The 21,085-nt window shown below is 49.8% G+C and overlaps 1 protein-coding gene across 1 annotated transcript in view; it reads right to left on the bottom strand.

Annotated features, from left to right (window-relative positions):
• The window catches only part of RSPO4 (R-spondin 4), a 33,804-nt gene extending 13,492 nt beyond the window's left edge, over window positions 1–20,312 (bottom strand). The window contains exon 1 of the mRNA XM_043884346.1: window positions 20,091–20,312. Coding sequence (XP_043740281.1) covers window positions 20,091–20,169 — 79 coding nt within the window. The 5' untranslated portion in view covers window positions 20,170–20,312. The remainder of the gene's footprint in view (window positions 1–20,090) is intronic.
• Between the last annotated feature and the right edge of the window lie 773 nt (window positions 20,313–21,085).

The following is a 21,085-nucleotide window of genomic DNA, read 5'->3' as shown; positions in this document are numbered from 1 at the left end:
ACATCTAGGATCCTGAAAATTACCTGGTCTCTCAGGCAGGACCATCTCCTTGGCAGCCCACAGTGAGCCTGAAATTGACAAATCCTCAGTACCCAAGCCAAGAACTTCACTATACATGCAAAAAAAAAACCAGAAAAAAAAAAACCCCAAAAAACTAATTCACTAACAGTTAAAAAATCAGACTTCACGTAAGAAGCTGGAAAAGGTATGAATACTTGCCAACACGCCAGGCCTGCATTCCCGCAGGGCAATGCTTGGCTGGAATTCCACAGAGGGGGCCTATGCTCTCTGGTTTGCCAAGGTCCCCACCACTCCCAGTTGTTATCCCTGACACTGAGGGCAAAGGTCAACCGCCATGTCTTATCATCCTTGGGCAGCTGTTTTTCTCACAGTTGCTTCATTCACCCACATTAGAAGGCAGTGCAGAGTAGGGGTTCCCAAACTTGGGCATGCATCAAATTCACCTAGAGGGCTGGTTAAATCACTGATTGCTGAGCCTTCCCCTCAGTTGCTGATTCAGTAAGTCCGGGTAGGGCTTGAGAATCTGCACTGCTAACAGGTTCCTACTTTAAAGTGGAGCAGGGTTAAGAGCCACACTGCTTGGGTTCAAGCAGCTCTGCCCCTCATCCTTGCTCATGTGCCCTTGAACTAGTGCCTTCCGCCCTGTGCTTCAGTTTTCCCACCTGTAAAACAGGGATCACACTGACCAACCTGAGAGAACCCTGAGGACCTGAGCAGGCCTGACAGTCAACCAGGGTCTCAGTAACGTGGCTATCACCACCTGCCATGCCTCCGTTGGTGTTTGTGATCTCAGACTTGCTTTGGCAATCAGTGCAGAACTTTTAATTTGCTGTCAACATTTTTGAGGTAGAGTTTCTTCACATTTGGGGTGTGCCCAGGGAAGTGTGTCTTGCATGAGAACAGTGTGTGTCATGGTGGACTACAGGATTTAACACAGCTGTCCTGAAGGACTCCCTGGGGGAGAGGAGGTTGGAGAAGAAGAAAAAGAGACCACCATCCCCTATCCCAAGGCAGGGCAACCTGAGGTGGGCCAGACCCTTGAGAAGGATCCAGAACCATGTGTGTGTGTGTGGGGGGGGCCCACACACAGAGAGTGCTGGACGGTGCGTTCTCCTATCCCCGCCTGGCAGTGGAAGATGCATGTCACCGATGACCAGAGGAAATAAACAACATCTGGGCTTCCATCTGCCTGCTCAGATCGCCACATATGGGAGGCAGTCTTTGCCACTGGAGGCTGGCTCAGAGGACCTCCAGGCACATTCCTGCCTTGGGAGCAGATTTCACCATCCCCAGCAAGGCATGGGCCCTAGTGATGACTCCTGATTGGAGAGATCGGGGTGGGGGGGGGCGGGCGGCGGGGGGAGCGGTGTGTGGGGACACTGTCTCAGCTTCCAGCATGACAAACGCCTATTTTCTGGCTGTGTGATCTTAGGCAAGTGGCTTCACTATTCTGAACCCGAGTCTCCTCTTTTGCAAAATGTGGACAATAGTAGCAACCACCTCCCAGCACTTGTGAGCTCATCCATGCCGAGTACTTAGCACAGCTCATGGCAGATAAATGAGCACTGTTTTAGTACTTGATTGATGGGAGGTACATGGGAAGCACCCCAAGGGGCTCCCTTGAGAGCTGGGGGTTCAGCTTGGCTCATTCTCTTTCAAATTTCCACAATCTTGCACACTGCAGGTGCCTGCTATTTCTTAAATGAATGAATGAATGATGGCTTAATAAAAGTTCTCAAAAGCTGTTTTCAGGGAGGCTGCAGTCTAGTTGGGGGAACTTGGTTCATACATTGCCAAGAAAGCTGATGATGTCTGCCCAGCAGAGCTCAGAGCTAAATGAAGGACCCAGGCAGCCAGGAGCTGGATTCAGACTTCAGTTCATCAGGGATGGTTTTCTGGAGAGGCAGATGTGGGAACTGGAGCAGGACTGGTTTGCGTCAGAAGAAAGGTTTCCTAAGAAAGGTGAGTTTATGACAGTATAGGAAATCCCCTACATTTGAACCTTCAGGCTACGAACTTTCAAAGATGCCAGTGTGTCCAGAGAAAGGATAAAGAGAGACAAGGGGAAGAAGAAGTAACTGAAGAGCTGAAAAGGCTCACAATGTAGAAGATGGCAAGGGGATGTTCTTTATTTGAAAAGGCTGTTCATTTTTGAGAAACAGGACCTGAATGTAGAAAGGGTCCATGAAGTTTGCAGCAGCCATTCAGAATGCAATGCAGTGCTACTGTGTCATCTATGACGAGAGAAAAAGCTACTATCCAGATGTCACTGGATCAGTTTTTCAAGAGGGGCAAGAGGATTGAATCCAGCAATGAACCAGAGCCTGTGCCATCAATGTCAGGCGTGAGGGAAACTGCAGCTTGCCCCCATCTCCTATGGCCGATGACCCTTCAGCTCCACCATCTCCCAGCTCCTCTCCCTACTCCAGTCAGTGACTCTTCTGCCTCTTCACGTGCTGCCAGCGCCTGTGTGCCAGATGTAGTACTGTACTCCCGTGCTTTTCAAGGTACTGCACTGGACGATTAAAAATGGGTTTGTGTGTGTGTGAGTTTGCTTTTCTGTATTATGTGTGTGAAAATGGTAATAAACCTATTATAGTACAGTACTATATAGCCAATTATGTTAGTTGGGTACCTCGGCTAACTTTGTTGGAATTACAAACAAATTGGACTTAAGAATGCACTCTGGGAACAGAACTCGTCTGTATGTAGGGGACTCACTGGGTATAAGTTGCTGGCAGGGAGGGAGCTTGGGCAAGAGGCAGAGAGCAAATCCTTGCTACAGTGTCAGCACACGACACCAAGGGTTTAACGGGTAGAACCCTCGGAATATAGTAATAATAGGCACACATCCAAAATGGAAACTTTAAATACTTTTCCTCCCTCTGCCCACCCCAAACTGCCCCTCCTGTCCATCTGGGTCAATGGCTACCCCACTCGTGGTCAAACATCTTGGAGTCACCCTGCCCCTTCTCCTTGTGTCCTATCCCATATAGAATCTATGAGAAATCAGTCTACGCCAACACCAATTCCCCTCCCTCCCAATCGCCACTTGCCCTGCTCCAGCCATGCTGGGCTCATCCTTGCTGTCCCTCAGACATGCCAAGACCACTCCCAACTCAGGGCCTTTGCACTCGCTTGCCCTTCCCTCTGCCTGGAGTGCCCTCCCCACATTCATCCACAGGGCTCACCCCCTTGGGATCTCAACTGGCACGTCCTTCCCCATGAGACCTCCCTAACCACCTGGCCTGAAGTCACACCCATCGCACATCCCTGTCTCAGCCTGCTTTGTTCTTCTTTGGCACTTATCTCCATCTGATATGTGACAGGTTGGTTTGAGTTTTTGTTATCTCTTTCCCACCACTGAAAGGTAAGCTCCAGGAAGGTAAGGATAAACCACAGTGCCCTGCACAGACTCTTCAGCACCTTGCTTTGCTCACTTAAAGTATCCTGGCGAATGCTGTACATCACTGCCTCGTCCTCTTTTATAGCTGCTACCCCCTCCAGGTAGAGACGCTGCAAGGTTCATTTAGGTACAATGATTGTATCCACTTCAGAAAAGAGGAAACTGAGGTCCAGGGCAATGCTGCCACTTGCTCAAGGTCACTTACTAAGAGGTAAGTGCCTTACTAAGAGGTATTTGGCTGGATAGTCTGACCCGGGCAGTGTGGCTGCAGAACCTGAAGGTTTCACCTCAAGGCCACACTGCCTTCCCATTGCCAGTATATCCCAATGCCTCCTTTAATCCTCCACACAGAGTAAGAGGTCCCCTTGCTAAGGCCTTGCTAGGTTTCCTATGCTGTGCTAAGGTTAGTCTCCTTCAATGTTCATTTGACCTTGACAGAGATAGGAAATTAGCCAGACAGTGGCAGTATAGGTTGTCCCAGGACTGACCCCGCCCTTCTGCATCTTATTCAATCCCATGCTCTTCTCCCCTCATCTCCATGACATGGAGCAGATCAGTACTTATGTGTTCAATCAGAGTTTGAACTGTTTCCCCGTCCTTCAGGTCCCCTCCAGGCTCTCTCTGAGTGATTCTTTTGCCACCACCTGGACTTGGGGAAGTGGGGAAGTACCCTGGCCCAGCTCCTGCTTGAATCCTTCTCAGACATTGGTTTCCACCTGCTGGAGAGGTAGGGAGATGGAAGCTGGTAGTGGAACCAGGGCTCATACCCACATCTGCTGTTTCCCAGCCAGTGGTGATCCTTAGAATCAAATCCATCAGAATTCCCTGGGGCTGTATGCATTTTCCTGTGAGACCCTGTATCTCCAATTAGTCTTTTAAAAATAACTGCTTATTTTACTGCATGTGTGCTCAGTTGCTCAGTCATGTCCAAGTCTTTGTGACCCCCTTTGGACTGTAGCCCACCAGGCTCCTCTGTCCATGGAATTCTCCAGACAGGAATGCTGGAGTGGGTTGCCATTTCCTTCTCCGAGGGATCTTTCTGACCCAGGGATTGAACTGACACCTCTTGTGTCTCCTGCATTGCAGGTGGATTCTTTCCTACTGAGCTACCTGGGAAGCGGTTATTTCATCAGTTACTACCAAATAGCCTATCTCTTTGAAGATATTTATGATGCTTATTGAAAATTAAAAAAAAAATAGAATCACCTGGAGCTGCTTATTTAAAACAGAGGCACTTCCACTCCTCAATGTGTGCTGTTGGCTTAACACTTTACGGCGGTCTACCTGGTGTCATATGTGTATGAACTCATGTGATTTTTAAAAAAACTACTCTATGAGGTCAGCCAGGGCTTCCCAAACTAATGAGCATACAAAGTGTCCAGGGGTCTTGGGTTCAGATGTAGATGTTGATGCTAAAGGTCTGAGGTGAGGCCTGAGAGTCTGCTTTTCGACAAAGCTCCCCAGGGATGCTGATGGTGCTGGCCTCCATATCTCATTTTAAGAAGCAAGAAGGCAGGTGCTGTTATCACTTCTTATTTTATGGGAAAGGAAAAGTGAAAGTGTCAGTCGCTCAAGTCATCTCAGACTCTTTGAGACCCCATGGACTGTAGTCCATCAAGGTTCCTCAGTCCATGGAATTCTCCAGGCAAGAATGCTGGAGTGGGTACCCATTCCCTTCCCCAGGGAATATTCCTGACCCAGGGATCAAACCCAGTTCTCCCACAATGCAGGTAGATTCCTTACCAACTGAGCCACTAGGGAAGCCGAGAAACCTGCCTTTAGATCCCAGTTCTAAACTTCATTCCTTGGGCCTGTTATTGGACCTCGGTTTGCTCACTGTAAGCTAGGGGCAATCATCTACTCACTGGAAAGCCTGTTCCTTCCACAAATATGTATCAAGGACCTACTATGAGCCAAGAAGTGTTGTAGACACTGGGGATCCATCAGAGGACAAGACAGCCCTTCTCCTCATGGAGTCTGCATTCTAAAGGAAAGAGAGAGGTCATCTGAGATAGTGACAGTAAGTGAATGAAAGGAAACAAAGTGAGCGGAGGACAGAAGGGTCCGGCCACAAGACAGGACTCATTGAGACCTACAAGGAACGTATTCCTGGCAGAGGAACCAACAGGTACAAAGGTCCAGGGGCTTAGCATGGAAGAAGGCAGTGAGGCCAGAAGACAGAGATTGGTCAGAAAGGCAGATCAGCCCAGAGCAAGGTGCTGGGCTCAGAAAAGGCTAGTTCTGGGCTTTCCTGGAAGCAAGATGGGAAGACCCTGCGTGGTGCAGGCCAACTAGCATCTGCATCTCAAGAGGTCCCTTTGGGGCTGAGCAGAATGGATGGGAAGAGGCAGCAATGGGAACTGGGAGCCCGAGTTGGAGGCCTGTGGTCATCTGGGGGGTTCTGGACCAGGCTATTGGCTGTGAGCAGCAGACGGACAAGTCTTGCTCAAGGGTAATTATGAGAATTAAAAGGTAAGCAGTCTAGTTCATGGTGCAGCAGGTAGCTGGTGTGAGCTGCTATCAGTTCCCCGTCCTCATCCTCTAAAGAGACCTGATCTGAGAATCCCATGACGGTATCTAGCCCGCAGCCTCTTCCAGAAGTGCCTGAATCCCTTCTGCTCCTCCACATCATTGGCTCGGGTTGTGCTTCCATGACCTGCAGTGGCCTCTTGACGTTCGCAGGCCACTGGGACAAGGTCTCACTCACATCTTGCTGTTCAGTTGCTCCCTACACCTGCTGCACACCCGCCACCTCCAAGCTGGGCTGAAACCTGAGGCCCTGTCTGGATGGCTCCCCAGGTCATTCTTGAAGGTGAGAAAAACAGAACAGGCATCTGCCCGCCCAGGCCCCCAGACCAACTGCCCAGCTCAGGAAGTAGGAGATGAGGGGAGGCAGCGTGGGGCAGGCAGGAGTCCAGGTCATATACATCTGAGTTTGAATCCCAGCTCTGCAACCTTGACCCTGGGGGGGGGGGCGGTGGGGGTCCCTCTCACTTCTCTGAGCCTCACATCTCAGCTGCAAAATGAAAATGATGCTATTAAAGGGTTGTCTGGAGGATGAAGGGAGGCAATAACCTACAGAGCACCTGGCTGTGAGGTGAGCAGAAGTAACGCAGCTTAGATTAGGAGTAGGCCTTCCTACTTGGTAAGATTATCAGGCCACCTGGATACAACCAATTAGCTTTCGCTTAACACTGACCGCTGTTTGCCAATTAGGACCAATTAGCTTTCACTTAATACTGACTGCTGTTTGCCAATTAGGAAATTAGGAACGGGGCGGCAACCCCCAGGAAAGTCCCGCCCACACGAAAGTTTTGACCAATGAAATTGCTTTGCAAACTTGTAACCAATCCGCTTAAACCAACTACCAACTGCTGTGTGCTCACCCTATAAGTTTGTGTAACAGCTTGGGCTCGGGGCTCTCTGACCTGCACCACTGCGTTGGATGCGGCAGAGGGCCCTGGCTCGAGTCAGTAATAAACTTCCCCTTTTTGCCAGTTGCATTGTCTTGGAGGCCTTCTCTTTTCCCGCTCGGGGATACGGACATGGGACATAACACTGGCGGCATGCCTAGTTCATATGCCAAGGACTCACCAAATGGGAGTCAACTTTATCCTCATTGCTGTCCTGGGTTCAGCTCAGCAATTCCTGGCATGGTGAATAAGAGCTCTGGCTTCAGAGTCCCAGCTTGGCTTCCAACCCAGATGGACGGGGGCTATGGAAACCTGGGCATATGGCCTCACCTATCTGGATCCTACTTCTATAAAACAGGTCCTATCTCCTGAGGTTATGGGTAATTAATGCACACAGATCACCTGGCACATAGTAGGTGCTCAAAAATGGTATGATGCCAGCAGGGAGGAGCTGAACAGAAGCAGGTGACAGAGGCACAGTATGCGTGGGGCTTTGTCTTGGAAACCTCTCGTGGTCCTAGGGTACTGTCTCTACCATACCAAAACCCAGTCAATTGGAGGGACCCAGGCTTGTAGAACCTGGAAATTCTACACCCACTGTTAGCTGGTCTGTTTTCTCATCTGCAAAATGGGGATTGTAATCCTTCTTATCCAGTTAAAGGCAGGATCAATGGCTAGAACCAAGACAAACAGCCACAGCCAGAGACGCTGATCTCTATGAGCTCCTATAGACCCTCTGAAGGACCAGGTCTGCAGAGGGGCAGAGCCAGGCCGATGCCTGCTGAATATCTACAGCGTGCAGGACCCTGTGCCAGCAGGTCCTTCTGTTAAATCACTGCAAACCCATCACAGTCTTGCAAAGCTGGGCTGTAAACTCATTTTCAAGTATTGAAAACTAAGGTTCAGAAAGCTAAAGTTGTTGATCCAAATACTCACAGCAAAGAGTCAAGTGGGATGCAAACCATTGCCCTAACTCCTAACTGCTGGGAGCTCCACCTTCCTGATGGCCTGTCAGCCCCTTCCCGCTGCCTCAAGCCTGGGGACTCTCCAAAGGCAGAAAAGTGCCATTGAAGGTCACACATCCCAGAGCCCAAGACCCACAGAGAGCAGACGGAGCTGTGTGGTGCAGAGTCAGACAGGAGGAGGACAGAAGAGGCTGCAGGAATGACCCAGTGGCCCTAAGCCTGAAACCACCTGTGCTGCAGATGGAGACCTTTGCAGCATGCCCAGACCTTCAATCTTCAAGTCTGCATTCCTCACAAATGTCCTGAGTGCCAGTTTCTTTCCTTTTCCTTTAACATGGAGGGGACTGGAGGGAGGGTTATTGATGCAAGAGAATAAGATGGTCTACGAATTGAAACCATTCAGAGAAAGCAGCCCTCGCAGAATGTCAGCCATTGGTGGGGATGCTCCGCTCATGGGGAAAACATCAAGCCAACTCCCCCTGACCTGGGGCTAGTGTATCCAGCTGACACCTCTCCTATCCACTCTGTTGGGCCTGCCACCTTCATCAGTCTGGGGCCCTCAAGGACAGAGTCTGACTGACAGCAAGGGTTTAATAGACGTGTGCCGGCTGAAATGCAGTGACCCAGGGACAACCAGGAATGCAGGTGGACAGAGAAGAGTCACCTGCATTTGAGAGTTCCAGGAGTATCCTCAGGGAAGGCCCTAGGGCCACTGCATCAGGACTGAAAACACTTTCAAGGAAGAATCACTCATGGGAAGGGTGATCTGCTCAAAAGACAGAGAATTGGGAACTCACATCCTTCTCATAAGACCTTCTTATGAGGATATTTTGTAAGATCAAATAGCTCAGACCATAAGGTAGAAAAACTCCACTCCTACCAAAAAACCTTCAAACCTTTTCTTGAACAGTATTATAAGTAACAATGTCTATTCTCCAAAGGACATACAAAGTTAGCAGCTGGGATAACAGATTAAAGAAAGATATCTTCCATGTCAAAACCAACAGGAGATTAATATGTAGGTGATACAAAGAAGTCTTATAAACTGATGGCTTCCCAGATGGCGCACTGGTAAAGAATTTGTTTTGCCAATGCAGGAGATGCAGAAGACATGGGTTCGATCCCTAGGTCAGGCAGATCCCCTGGAGTAGGAAATGGCAACTCACTTCAGTATTCTTGCCTGGAAAATTCCATGGACAGATGAGTCTGGTGGGGTACAGTCTATGGGGTCACAGAGTCAGACATGACTGACTGACTGAGCACACACATGCCTATAAACTGATGAGAAAAATTCAGGAAACCCAGTAAAAAAGTGGGCAAATAAAAACCACAACAACATTTTTTATAAAGAAATTAACAACCTAAAAAGTAAAATTAAAAGATTTAAAATAAAACATAATTTAAATTAATAAAAATTTAAAATAAAAAGACATTTTAAAACTAAAGATAAAAACAAAAAGCTTAGAAAAATAAAATGTAAGAATAAAATAAAAATACACTTGTAAATTTAAATAAATTGCATTAACCCCTTCCAAGAAAATTTGAGGGCAATTTCATTTGACAGTAACAACCATTTAGAATGCATCAGACTGATTCTGCAAAAATGTTCATCATATGAAATTCTTACCACGTTTGTTCATCTGAGTTTGATATTTCTTGGGAGAAAGATTAACATTTGATACAACCCTAATAAAATCATTTTTTTGACAAGCTGAACAAATCCACAAAAGACACTTAAAAGAAGTTCATATAAAGCATTTATTTGTAAGTGCCTAAATTTACTAATCTAAGGAGACATGATAAGCAAATTAGATATCATGCAAATAACACAGTTTATTAGCTTTTTACCCACAAGATGATGGCCAGAACAAAGACAGTAAATTATAAAGTGCTAAGGCACTATATATAAAACAGATAACCAACAAAGATCTACGGGATAGCACAGGGACCTATACTTAGTACTTTATAATGGCCCATAAGGAAAAAGAATCTGGGAAAAAAAAAAATATATATATATATATATATATATGTATATATATATATAGCTGAATCACTTTGCCTTACACCTGAAACTAACACCACATTGTAAATCAACTATACTTCAATAAAAATAAACTAATAAAATACATTAAAATTAATAAAAATAAGATGCTTAAATAAAACAAAAATGAAAATTTTAAAATAAGTGAAGCAAATGTTAAGAGCAAAATTAAACATCAACAGTTTGTAACCATTTAAAATGGAGAAGGAAATGGCACCCACTCCAGCGTTCTTGCCTGGAGAATCCCATGGACAGAGGAGCCTGGTGGGCTAATGTTCATGGAAGCACAAACAGTCGGACACGACTTGAGCGACTAAGCACAACCATTTAAAAAATAAGGAAAAAATAAGATAATACAAAATAAGAACATTATCAGCTCAATTGAAGCTGATAATGTGCTATGAATTAAGTCTGCTGGACTCACATGTCTGCCAGAAGCAGGCAAGAGGGGAGGAGGAAGGAAAAGTATGTCTGAAAGGCAGCATCTGACTGCATTTTTCCAGCTGCTGTGGGCAGAGGGCAGGATGTCAGGCCTCATCATGGCCTCATCACATCATTTATATATTTATAATGTGCGAGCAACACCCACACACTTCTATCTTCACTGCTATTCTCTGAGGTCCCCTTTCATAGGGGAGTGAACAGAGGCTCAGAGAAGGTGAATCACTGTACTATAGGTCACTTAGGACCTCCCTATCCTCTGAATCTGGGCTTCCCCACATAACTTTCTTTTGAAGAGTTAGATCTGCCAAGGACTTTGAAACCCAGGCAGGGGCATGTCTGACGTTAGGGTGGAATGTCCTGGACACTAGAGTGAGCCAACTTTTCTATGATGCATGACTGGTATCACCATTTATTAGCACCTACTGCCTCCCAGGTGGGTTACATGCACAACTGTGATCTCCAAGACAATGCTGTGATGTAGATGCTACTATCGTCACCATGGTACTGAGAGACAACACCGGGATTCAGCAGTGAAATATCTTCACACGAACATGGCAGTAGCTGAGCTGGGAGCTGAGCCCAGGCCTGTCAGAGCCCAAATCCCGTACTCCCTGCCCGGCACTGGACACTCTTCACGGTCACCAGCTGAGCACGCTCTATGTGCTGTGGGTGACTTTTGTGCCCCATCTTGCAAATGAGCCACCAGCGGCCCAGAGGGGAGAGGTGACCTGCCCAACATCACTCAGCTGGTGAGCAGCAGAGCCCGTGGCCTTCGTGCCAGTCGGTCGACCTCCCACTGCTCATCTGGGACGTGCTGAAGATAGCCATGCCTGCCTGCCAACAGCAGAGCAGGCTGCAGAAGAGCAGTTGTGACATTCCTTTCTGGGTGTCCCCACCCTGCGGATGTGGGCACCGCAGTCGGTCTGCAGGGAAAGTGGAGGCTTCTGGCGAAAGGGAGTGGTTTCCCTACGCTGTCTGGGTCCCCCAGGCTTGGGCATGCCTTTCTTCTGAGCTAGTGAAACAGAACCCCCCCAACCCACAATGACCCAGAGAGGCCCCCACCAAGGGCCACAGACCAGGGGCCCCGTGAATCACACAACATTGTAAGAAATCATCCCAGGGCAGGTGGGGGTGGCCTGGCCTGAGGCAGCAGGGCCCAACATGAGTGAGCTTCACCCGTGCAATGGGAACCAGACCGAGCACTGTGGAACCCTGGAGGAACCCCCAGGGTGGGGCCGAGAGTGTGTGTGTCCTGGGTGGTGCTGACGGCTGCACGGAGGGGAGACAAAGGGGCTCCGGAGACCTGGAGTGGGGGCACATTCCAACCTCTCCCCATCCTGCTGAGTGACCCTGGCAAGTTGATAGCCCTCTTTATGCTTGGAAGGCCAACAGGATCCAACCACATTGTGGGCTGTTATCTGGGTGTACTGCGAGAAGGCCAGGCTGGGTGGCTATGGACCCAACCTTTGCAATCAACCATCTGGGTTTAAATCCTGGCTTTGCCAAACTTACTTGCCAAGCTAGTAGACTGGAACATATGAAATCACTAATATTTGGCTTTTTTCAGCCTATAAAAATGGCAGTTTCACATTCTTTAACTAATGCTCCTTTCTCTCTTAATTCAGTCTCCTCGTCTGTGAAATGTGGACAATAACATCCCTTTCCAGGTTGCTGCAAGGACTAAATAAGGCTGGGAGGCAACTGAGCTCGGTAATTGGAGTCTGGGCTCTGGGACTAGGAAGGATTTGAATTTGGCTGTGTGACCTAGGGAAAGTCACTCAACCCCTCTGTGCCTCAGTTTTCTCATACGTAAAATGGGGACAATAATAGTACCCACATCACAGGTTTATTAGGAGAATTTAGTCAGTTTATACGCATAGTGCCTGACATAGGTAAATAAAACAATACAGGTAACATCTGGCATAGAGGAAATAACCGTAAAACAAAATAAAAAAGAGACTTTCTAAAAGCTTTGATGCAGTGAAAATCAAGTGCCTTTAAAGAAACAAATAAATGTTTTTAGGAACATACATGTGTGTGGACATACACATGAGGGGACATCCCTGGTGGCCCAGCGGTAAAGAATCGACCTATAATGCAGGAGACATAAGAGATGCGGGTTCCATCCCTGGGTTAGGAAGATCCCCTGGAGGAGGGCATGGCAACCTAATCCAGTATTCTTGTCTGGAGAAGCCCACGGACAGAGGAGCCTGGTGGGCTACAGTCCATGGGGTCCCAAAGAGTCAGACATGATTGAAACGACTGAGCACACACACTTAACCCATTCCTTCTGGCCTGTTGAGGTGTGTGTCCCCATGAGAACCCTTTGACACACACATAATGTGTGTGTCCCTGGGTGTCCACAGAACCTGGGGCTGTTCTATGTCCTAACAGTGTCCACAGTCTGGGCTCTGACAGAAGGACTGGCTTCAAGGACATGGCAGTTCTGCGTGGGTCCCAGGCCTCCACCAGGTGCCTCTCATGGAACCACACAGCCAGGCCACAGACCCTGTATGGCACTCAGGTACCCCTGGAGGCCCTTACGAGGCTCTTGGCCTCTGGTTACTAAGAAACCTCTGCAGAGCTGTGCGAGCCCTCTTGGTTGCACCCTCTCATCTAACATCTCTTCTGGGCCTGAGAGAAAGACAAAGAAGATGGAGCATTCCCAAGTGACACGAGAAAATGAGGCTCTGAGAGGCTCCAAACCAGATTGTAGGCTCTGGAGCAAGCTGCCTTCTTCTGCCTATCCAAGGCCACCCTCGCTGCCCCTGCCCCCTTTCCTGCATCCTCAGCTCCACCCCGACTGGGTGATCTTGGGTGAGGCACTTCCTCTGTTGAAGCTCCATCTTTTTTTTTTTACACAAACATGAGTCTCCAAGGTCTCAACTGGCCTTTTCAGCCCTAGCATTCCATCATTCGATAACCTTTCTCCAGAGCTCCAGAGAGAAACTGGAAGTTGAACTGTTCTACAAACTGTGAAGAGCTATATGAATGAGCAGGTGGGTACCGGCAGGATTAGATGGACTTTCTGGAGCACTCTATAGTAGGCGGGATCTGCTCTCATGGTTATGGAATCAGGAACATTGGCTATGTGACCTTGGATGAGTCGGTTTCCCTCTCTGAGCCAGACTGCTTCTTCTATAAAGGAAGAAGGGTAACCATATCCACCCGGCGGGGCTGGGGGAGGGTCCATGTGAAAGGAACATACAATGTCCGCCACTTGCCAGCTGCTTGGGGATGTCTGATGCAGGAGAACATTTAGACCCCGATGGATCATTCCATTTCCTGGGGCTAAAGTCCACTTTGAGAAAAGAAAACATCTTGGGAAGGACATGGCCATCAGATTGAGGGCCATCAGAAACAAGCGTGAGGACAAATGTGTCGAGGGTGATTGCTATTTTAAAGGCAATTTAGCCTCCTGTTTGGAGCTCCAGAGCCAGACTTCTGGGGTTCACATGCCAATGGCTGTGTGACCCATGGGGCCTTTAACTCCCTATCTACAATCCCAGGATTCCCTGGAACCCTCCTCTCGGAATTGTCGGGAGGACTGCACTGGGCTCAGCTGATACAGTGGCCTCCACACTTTTTGGACAATAGTAAAAATTACATTTTTACTTCAGTACATGTGCAGTACACAGAGTACACACTCACACATACCCACATCCATGTGCACACACATCTACATATGGGTACACACATGCACCCACACATTCACATATATATGTAAGCAAAAACCCATTTCTCAAAATGATTACTTAACATCTGTAATGCATTCTGATATTTTCCACGAAGGGGGTTGGCAAACTATGGCCCATGGGCTAACTTTGAGCTATGGCTTCTTTACGTACGGCCTGTGAGCTAAGAACGGTTTCATATTTTTAAAGGTTTGTTTAAAAAAAAAAACAAAAACAAAAACAGGAAGAGTATGTCCTACAAAGCCTAATATATTACCTATCTGGTCCTTTGCAAAAAAGTTTGCTGACTTCACTCTATTTTATTCTACTCTATACTGTTCTGTTTTATTCCATTCTACTCCATTTCAGCATTCTAAATGCTAGCTGCATTTACTAAATTTATTTCCCAGATCTGCTGAATGGTTGCAAACCTCAGTTTGAAAAGCTCTGAATCAGCGTGAGCTTCAGTTTTTTCACTAAATGGAAGGATGGAAAGATGGATGAAGAGACAGCGGACTAATAGATGGATGAGAGGAGGCAGGCGAACAAAGTGAAGAGGGTCCCCTTATCCTGTGACACCTCAGCTGAACAACGTCCCACCTCTGCGTCTCAGATTCCTCAGCTGAGACGAGGGCCACCACCGACCAGCCTCTCTGGGCTATACTGAGAAGCAGCAGGATCCTGTCTGTGCCATTTTTTTTCAGGTTGGATTCATTCCTGACACCTCTAGGAAATGCTGAGCTCTTTGACAGCAGGGACTGGAGTAGGAAACTGCAACCTACTCCAGTATTCTTGACTGGAAAATCCCATGGACAGAGGAGCCTGGCTGGCTACAGTCCATGGGGTCGCAAAGAGCCAGACACGACTGAGGGACTGAGCGCTGACAGCAGGGACAACGGGGCACGCCTCTGCTGTCCTTGTCAACACCGCATTCAGGGCCTGACCCCCAGCAGGGGCTCAGTAAACATTTCTTCGTGACAATGGTGACAGGCAAATGGCATCCGAGGCCCTCCATGACAGGATGCTGGGACTGTCTGCAGTCAGACCTCCACCCCGTCTGCCACACAGCCCCTTCGGCCCTTCCCACCGGCCAGACCTCCGCTCCACCTGCGAGAGTCCCCAGCGCTTATGCTACTGCTGCTTCCGCCTGACAAATTCCCAAGACGCAGCTCTCGGATGGGGCTCCTCTCAGATGCCTCCTCACTGCCACAAGCTTCTCTCTGAAGATACTACCCTGGACATGCATGTGTCCCAGATGCAACAGATCAACTACTGTGGGAAAGGACGCCAGTAGCCCCCTCACCAAACAGTGGCCATGGTAGGTGCAGCCACGCTCGACCTCCTCACTGAGCAACTGGGGATAGGGGAGGGATTGGAAGTCTTCATTTTCTTTATTTTCTCTCTCTGTGTGTGTCTTTTAGAACTGAGAAACATCTTAAGGATCTCCTAAACCAGCTCCTCTTCAGATGGGGAAAGTAAGCCTCTGAGAAGGGAAGACCAACAGAACTCAGGAGACATCTTCTCAGAATCATGTCAGACTGACTGGGATTTGAGCCTGTTTTACTACCAACCCTCCTCCTTGTATTGGGGGTGGAGGTCCGACTGCAGACAGGGCCAGCATCCAGTCATGGAGGGCCTCAGATGCCAAACTCCAATACTTTGGCCACCTGATGCAAAGAACTGACTCATTTGAAAAGACCCTGATGCTGGGAAAGATTGAAAGCAGGAGGAGAAGGGGATGACAGAGGATGAGATGGTTGGATGGCATCACCGACTCAAAGGACATGAGTTTGAGTAAACTCCAAGAGCTGGTGATGGACAGGGAGGTCTGGCATGCTGAGTCCATGGGGTCGCAAAGAGTCGGACATGACTGAGCGACTGAACTGAACTCCTTCTTGTAGCCCTTGGCAAGTCTCTGATGGGATTCACTTCCTTTTCTATGCACAGACTTCAGAGCCTCCAAAACTCTGGGTCCACCTCCCAACTCAGCTGTAGGGAGATCCTGGGCAGGTCTCTGCCTCTTTCGGAGCCTCCTTGTCTAGGAAATAGGAGTAATTCAGGCAGCGCCACAGTCAGACTTCATAGCCCACACGCAGAGTTCCTGGCACGTGCTAGCCCTAAGGGTCTCCTTTGCTGGCTGGGCAGCGGTAGGCTTATCTCTACCCAGGGGAGAGGGAGGTGAGATACACCTTGCTCTGTGCTCAGTCATGGCCCTGACCTGGAGACTAGAAACCCAGGTCCTCCTCTATCACGGCCTCTGCCCTGGGCACCTGCTTCTCTGTCTTTGGGCAGGGAACAGTGCTGCCTGTCTGGACATCCACACAGGGGTTCTCAGTTTGGAGAATTATTATATTCAGTCCACCTAACAGGCCTCTGGAGTGGGCGCTGCCATAGTCCTTGTACAGATAATTTTCTTTATTTGTAAAGAAATGTCTATTTCTAGAGGCTCAGAGAGGGGAGAAGGGCAGAGGTGAGATTCAATCCTCATGAGACTCCCTCCCCCCAGCCCAGGGAGCATCCACTCTGTTGTAAAATGAGGGGGAAGTGGTTGAGTCCTTATGAAGCACCTACTGTGTGCCTTTGGACACCTTTCTCTATGACTGTGGTGAATTGTCCCAAACGCCAGAGGTAGGCACAACCATTCCCATTTCACAGATGTGGAACCGTGAATTGGAGAAGGTATGTGGACTGCCCCAAATCACACATCAAGGGCAAGAGAGGGCCCTGAATTCCAGAGCTCCTCCCTCTGCCCTTTGCTGCCCCAGGTCCAGAAGGATCTAAAGGCACCATGTGAATGCGGGGGACACTTGCATCCACAAGGCCCCTCCCCGGCAGGCCGTGGACACTGAGGAAAGTCGGGCATAGCCTGTCTTCTCCTCATTGCCTAAATGAAGCTCCACATCAAGGCAGGGTTACAGACCAGGACCCCTCAGCCAGCCCGACTGTCCTATTGCCGGGACACCCCAGCATGTTTCGAGAGAAATGTCCCCATCTGGTTCTGATTCATTTATACTTAATTAATCAACATGTTGTTTTGTAAGAGTCACTTGAGATCTGAGAACCATTCTCAAGCCTTTTCTTTTCGTCTTTCTTGTCTTGGAAACAGAAAAATTAGGTTTCATCAAAAAACAGTGATGTTGGAGCTTGACGAAGCACGGGTCTGTGGGAGCCAGGCCCCGAGGGTGACAGCTCAGCCTGGGCGGCTGCTGGGCCCAGAGAACGTTCCTCTTGGCCTTGAAGAGCAGGTCAAACGCTGGAGGGGAGGTGGGAGAGGAGCAGGGAAGGGCATCCCTCCACACTAGCTACTCCTCGAGGGCAGGCCCCAGGTCCATTTACCTCGACACTCCCAGATTCCCCAACACAGAGCCTGGCGCGGGGTCTGCCCTGTAATGCTTATTGAATGAGCAAGGGAAAGAGAGAGAGGAAGGAAAGAAGAAAGGAAGGAATTAAAGAAGGAAGGTGGGGGTGGGAAGGAGGGGAGAAGAAAGGAGAGGAAAGGAGAAAAGAGGCATTGCTAATATCTAGGTGCCTTCAGGACACATTCTCCTGCCAAAGTTAGACCAGAATGTCAAAGCTGGGAAGACCCTCGGGGATCTTGTGTGGAAGTTTCCAAGCAGCTGTCTTGTGAAAAATGGTTGCTAATCTGTAAGTGGTTTGGGAAAGGTCCTATTCTCTGTCCTCCGCCTCTTTACCACGAATGCTCTGATAAGTCCCACCATCAAGAAATCTGCTAAAGCCAGCAAAGCTCAAAGTTATTTGGCCAAGACTCCTATGACCACCTTGCAGAATAGGTTACAGGAAGCTTTCTGCTACCGCCCTACCTCCACCCTAGTGCCAATGGGGAAACCAAGGCTGTGGGTAGGAGGTAGGTTGGGGGAATCCACTCACCCAAAAGGAGTGGGGGGTGGGGTGGGACTGAAATCCAAGGCTATCTCCATTGCACCTGACAGGTAAACGGAGTCACAAAGCCTCTCTCTGAAGATGCTGCCCTGGACGTGCATGTGTTCCAGATGCAACACATCAACAACCATGGGGAGGGGCGCCAGTAGCCCCCTCACCAAACAGTGGCCATGTAAGGTGCAGCCATGCCCGACCTCCTCACTGAGCAAGTGGGGGTGGAAGAGGGACTGGAAGTTTTCTTCTTCTTGATTCTGTGTGTCTGTGTGGCATGTGTTTTAGAACCGAGAAGCTCTTCTAAACCAGCTCCTCTTCAGAGGGGGAAATTGAGACTCTGAGAAGGGAAGGAAGACCAACAGAGTTCAGGAGACATCTTCTCAGCATCACGTCAGACTGGCTGGGATTCAAGCCTGCTTTGCTACTAACCTGCTGGGCAACCTTTCTCTCTGAATCTCAGTATCCTCATGCGGAAAATAAGCATCCCCCCAACCCCACCCCCCCCCCCCACCCTGGGCTGTTGTGAGTGACCAATGACATGACGGGCAGGAAAGGAGAATGACTACTGCATTTGGCTACTCACTTAACAGACACGCTAACTCACTGAGTCTTACCCACATCTGCCCTGTGAGTTGGATATGAAGATCATTATTCCTGTTTTAAAGAGGAGTTACTGAGGAGAGAGGTTTTTAAATTTTTTTTTTTTTTGGTCTTTCTGAGAACTGAGAAAATCTTAAAGAGCTTCTAATCGACTCTCAGATAGGTAAACTGAGGTTCAAAGAGGCAAAGTGACGTCCCCAAGGTCACTCAGCTGGTAACTGAGGAAGCAGAGATTTGAAAAAGGTAGGCTGACTCCAGAGCCTATGAGCTTTACCATAAAAGGGCCGTTCACAGAGCATTGCCCCCATGAGGTCGCAGACTCCCCCCAGCTCACCTGAAGCCTACCCGCCTCTCCCTTCCCTGGACCCCTCTGTCTAGTCACGCCTGGACCTGGAGTCCTTCAGGCCTCAGTCTCTCTGTCCCACCCAAACCCACCCCTCCATTCTCCCACAACCACTTTCCGCCTCCTGTTTCACTCTAGGAGTGATTTTGTCTATTCAGGGTTTTTTACTAAAACGGATTAGAAGCCCCCAGAGAGTAGACTCTTGTTCTCTTTCCCATGTAGCCTTGCTCAAACCTAACACCAGAGCTGGAAAGAAAGAAGACACAGGGTCTTATCCATCTGCTGGTCAACTTAGCAAAGTTAATTAGCCTGTCTGAGCCTTGGCACCTGGCTCCAAGAATAGGATGATCCCTATGTCACGAGGATGTGGTGGGGACTCCCTCCGTGCGTGGAAAACCCTGGGCACAGAGGCTGGCATTTGGCCCTCAACTCTCAGGCTGCCAACTGGACAGAGGTCAAAGGGCTGCCGGCTCACGTGTGGGACTCGCTCACCCTCCTCAGCCCCACAGGCTCTGCCAACCCTGGCTCTGCAGGGACAACCTCAAACTCACCTCCAGGGACATTCTGACTCCCGCAGGGAGGGAACATGGTGAAGAGCCCCAGGGTGAGAGTGCAAGGGGCCCCTGGCTTTGTGCCCCAAGTACCTTTATAATCTGAACCTTGGTTCATCCTCTTAGTGGCCCTAGGAGGTCAAGACGGAAAAACCAAGGCTCTTGGAGGGTGTAGATGTCTTCCAGGTCATCCCAGAATAAATGTTGTCAAACCCGTCTCCCTGAGCCCACGCAGCTCAGGCCCTCACCCAGGGGGAACCTACCAAAAACTACTGCCTTCTGGAAAGTCACACAGAGATTCAGGGTCTATACTGGGGCTGAGACCGGGGCATCGGGACTCCCAGCTCAGGGCTCTTTACCTCACCTCCTGGCTCAGTACGGATGCTCGGGATGATTTCTGAGCCACTAACTCTGTCCCCTAGTCCCTTCCACCCCTAGCCTGTGTCACCTGAGGCTTCTTGTCCCTGCAAAAGTCACTTTCCTTTCCCCCAGCAATACTATTATTAGAGGGAGTGGGCATAAGGAGCCAGCCCTGCCAGCTCTTTGCCTGGAGAACTTCTTGGTCCAGCTTGCCCCACAGTATACTGGGGCCTCAGTCTCCTCATCTGTAGAGTGGGGTTGGCAGCAGTCCGGAAGAGCTAACGGCTTGGGGCGCGGGGCACCAAGCAGATGCCCCCATGGCCACCCCTCGACTATCCTGCTGCACTGCCCGGCCATCCTGACGGCTGCCCCTCATACCTTGCTTCTTCCTTCGATTCAAGGGGAGCATGTCCACGGCGTGGGCGACAAACAGCAAGAGGCAGAGTGGCGCCCGCATCTGGGCAGCCTGGTCCAGGCGGGCGTGCGGGGCGCCCTGGAAGCACCGACGACCCAGCGGCTACCCTGCGGCGGCGGTGCGGCGGGGCGCAGGGGCCGATCCCGGCGCATCCGCGGGCGCGGGGTCAGTCCCGCCGCCAGGGACTCGCCGTCCGCCCAGGGCCCGGCCTCCAGGTCGAGTGAGGGCGTCGGCAGAGCCCGGACGCGGCGGGCTGGGAGGAGCTGGCGCTTCGGGGGCGGCGCGTTAACCCGCTAGGGGCTGGCGCGCGGTGGGGACAGAGGGGGTCGCCAGGCCAGGGGCCGAGAGGTCGGTCTGTCCGGCTGTGAGCGCTCTGGCGTCGTTCCTGCACTGCCCCGTGGCGAACACAGGTACGGTCCCCCACGCCACACACACAGGTACAGACGCTCAGACTCCAGGTGACTCTGTCCTGCTCTCAGCCTCTCCTTCCACCCCACTCTCTGCCTCCGATTTTCTTTTTCTTCTTTCTCCTAAGCCTCAAAGTGACCAGCACCTCATAAATTCACCAGGGAAGGGGCCCGGGGCCTGGACTGTGTTTCCTCCAACCTTATCTACAGGTTGGGAGCAGCTGGCCCAATTTTAACCCTTTCAGAGTCAAATTCCTCCTTCTTCCCAACAAAGGGTACATTTCTGCCTCCCGCCACCCTGCCCACTGAAAACTGTGACAGTAATTAATAATACTGCTTGTCACTTTTGAGGCCTATGTGCTTGGTGTTGTTCTAAGCACTTTATACAGAATACAGTCTTCAAAACAACCCAGTGAGATTCTGTTCTGGTTAACTCCACTTTACCGGGGAGGAAAGGGAAGCTCAGAGAGGCTGAGTGACTTATCTAAGACCACACAGCAGGTCGCTGTTCTGTCTGGGTCCTTTTAGCTACTACTAGGGGAACTTACCCT

This window comes from Cervus elaphus, chromosome 23 (assembly GCF_910594005.1).
Source record: "Cervus elaphus chromosome 23, mCerEla1.1, whole genome shotgun sequence".
Classification (NCBI taxonomy): Eukaryota; Metazoa; Chordata; class Mammalia; order Artiodactyla; family Cervidae; genus Cervus; species Cervus elaphus.
The sequence above is the reverse complement of the archived record's forward strand: the minus strand, read 5'-3'. Positions and strand labels throughout refer to the sequence as shown.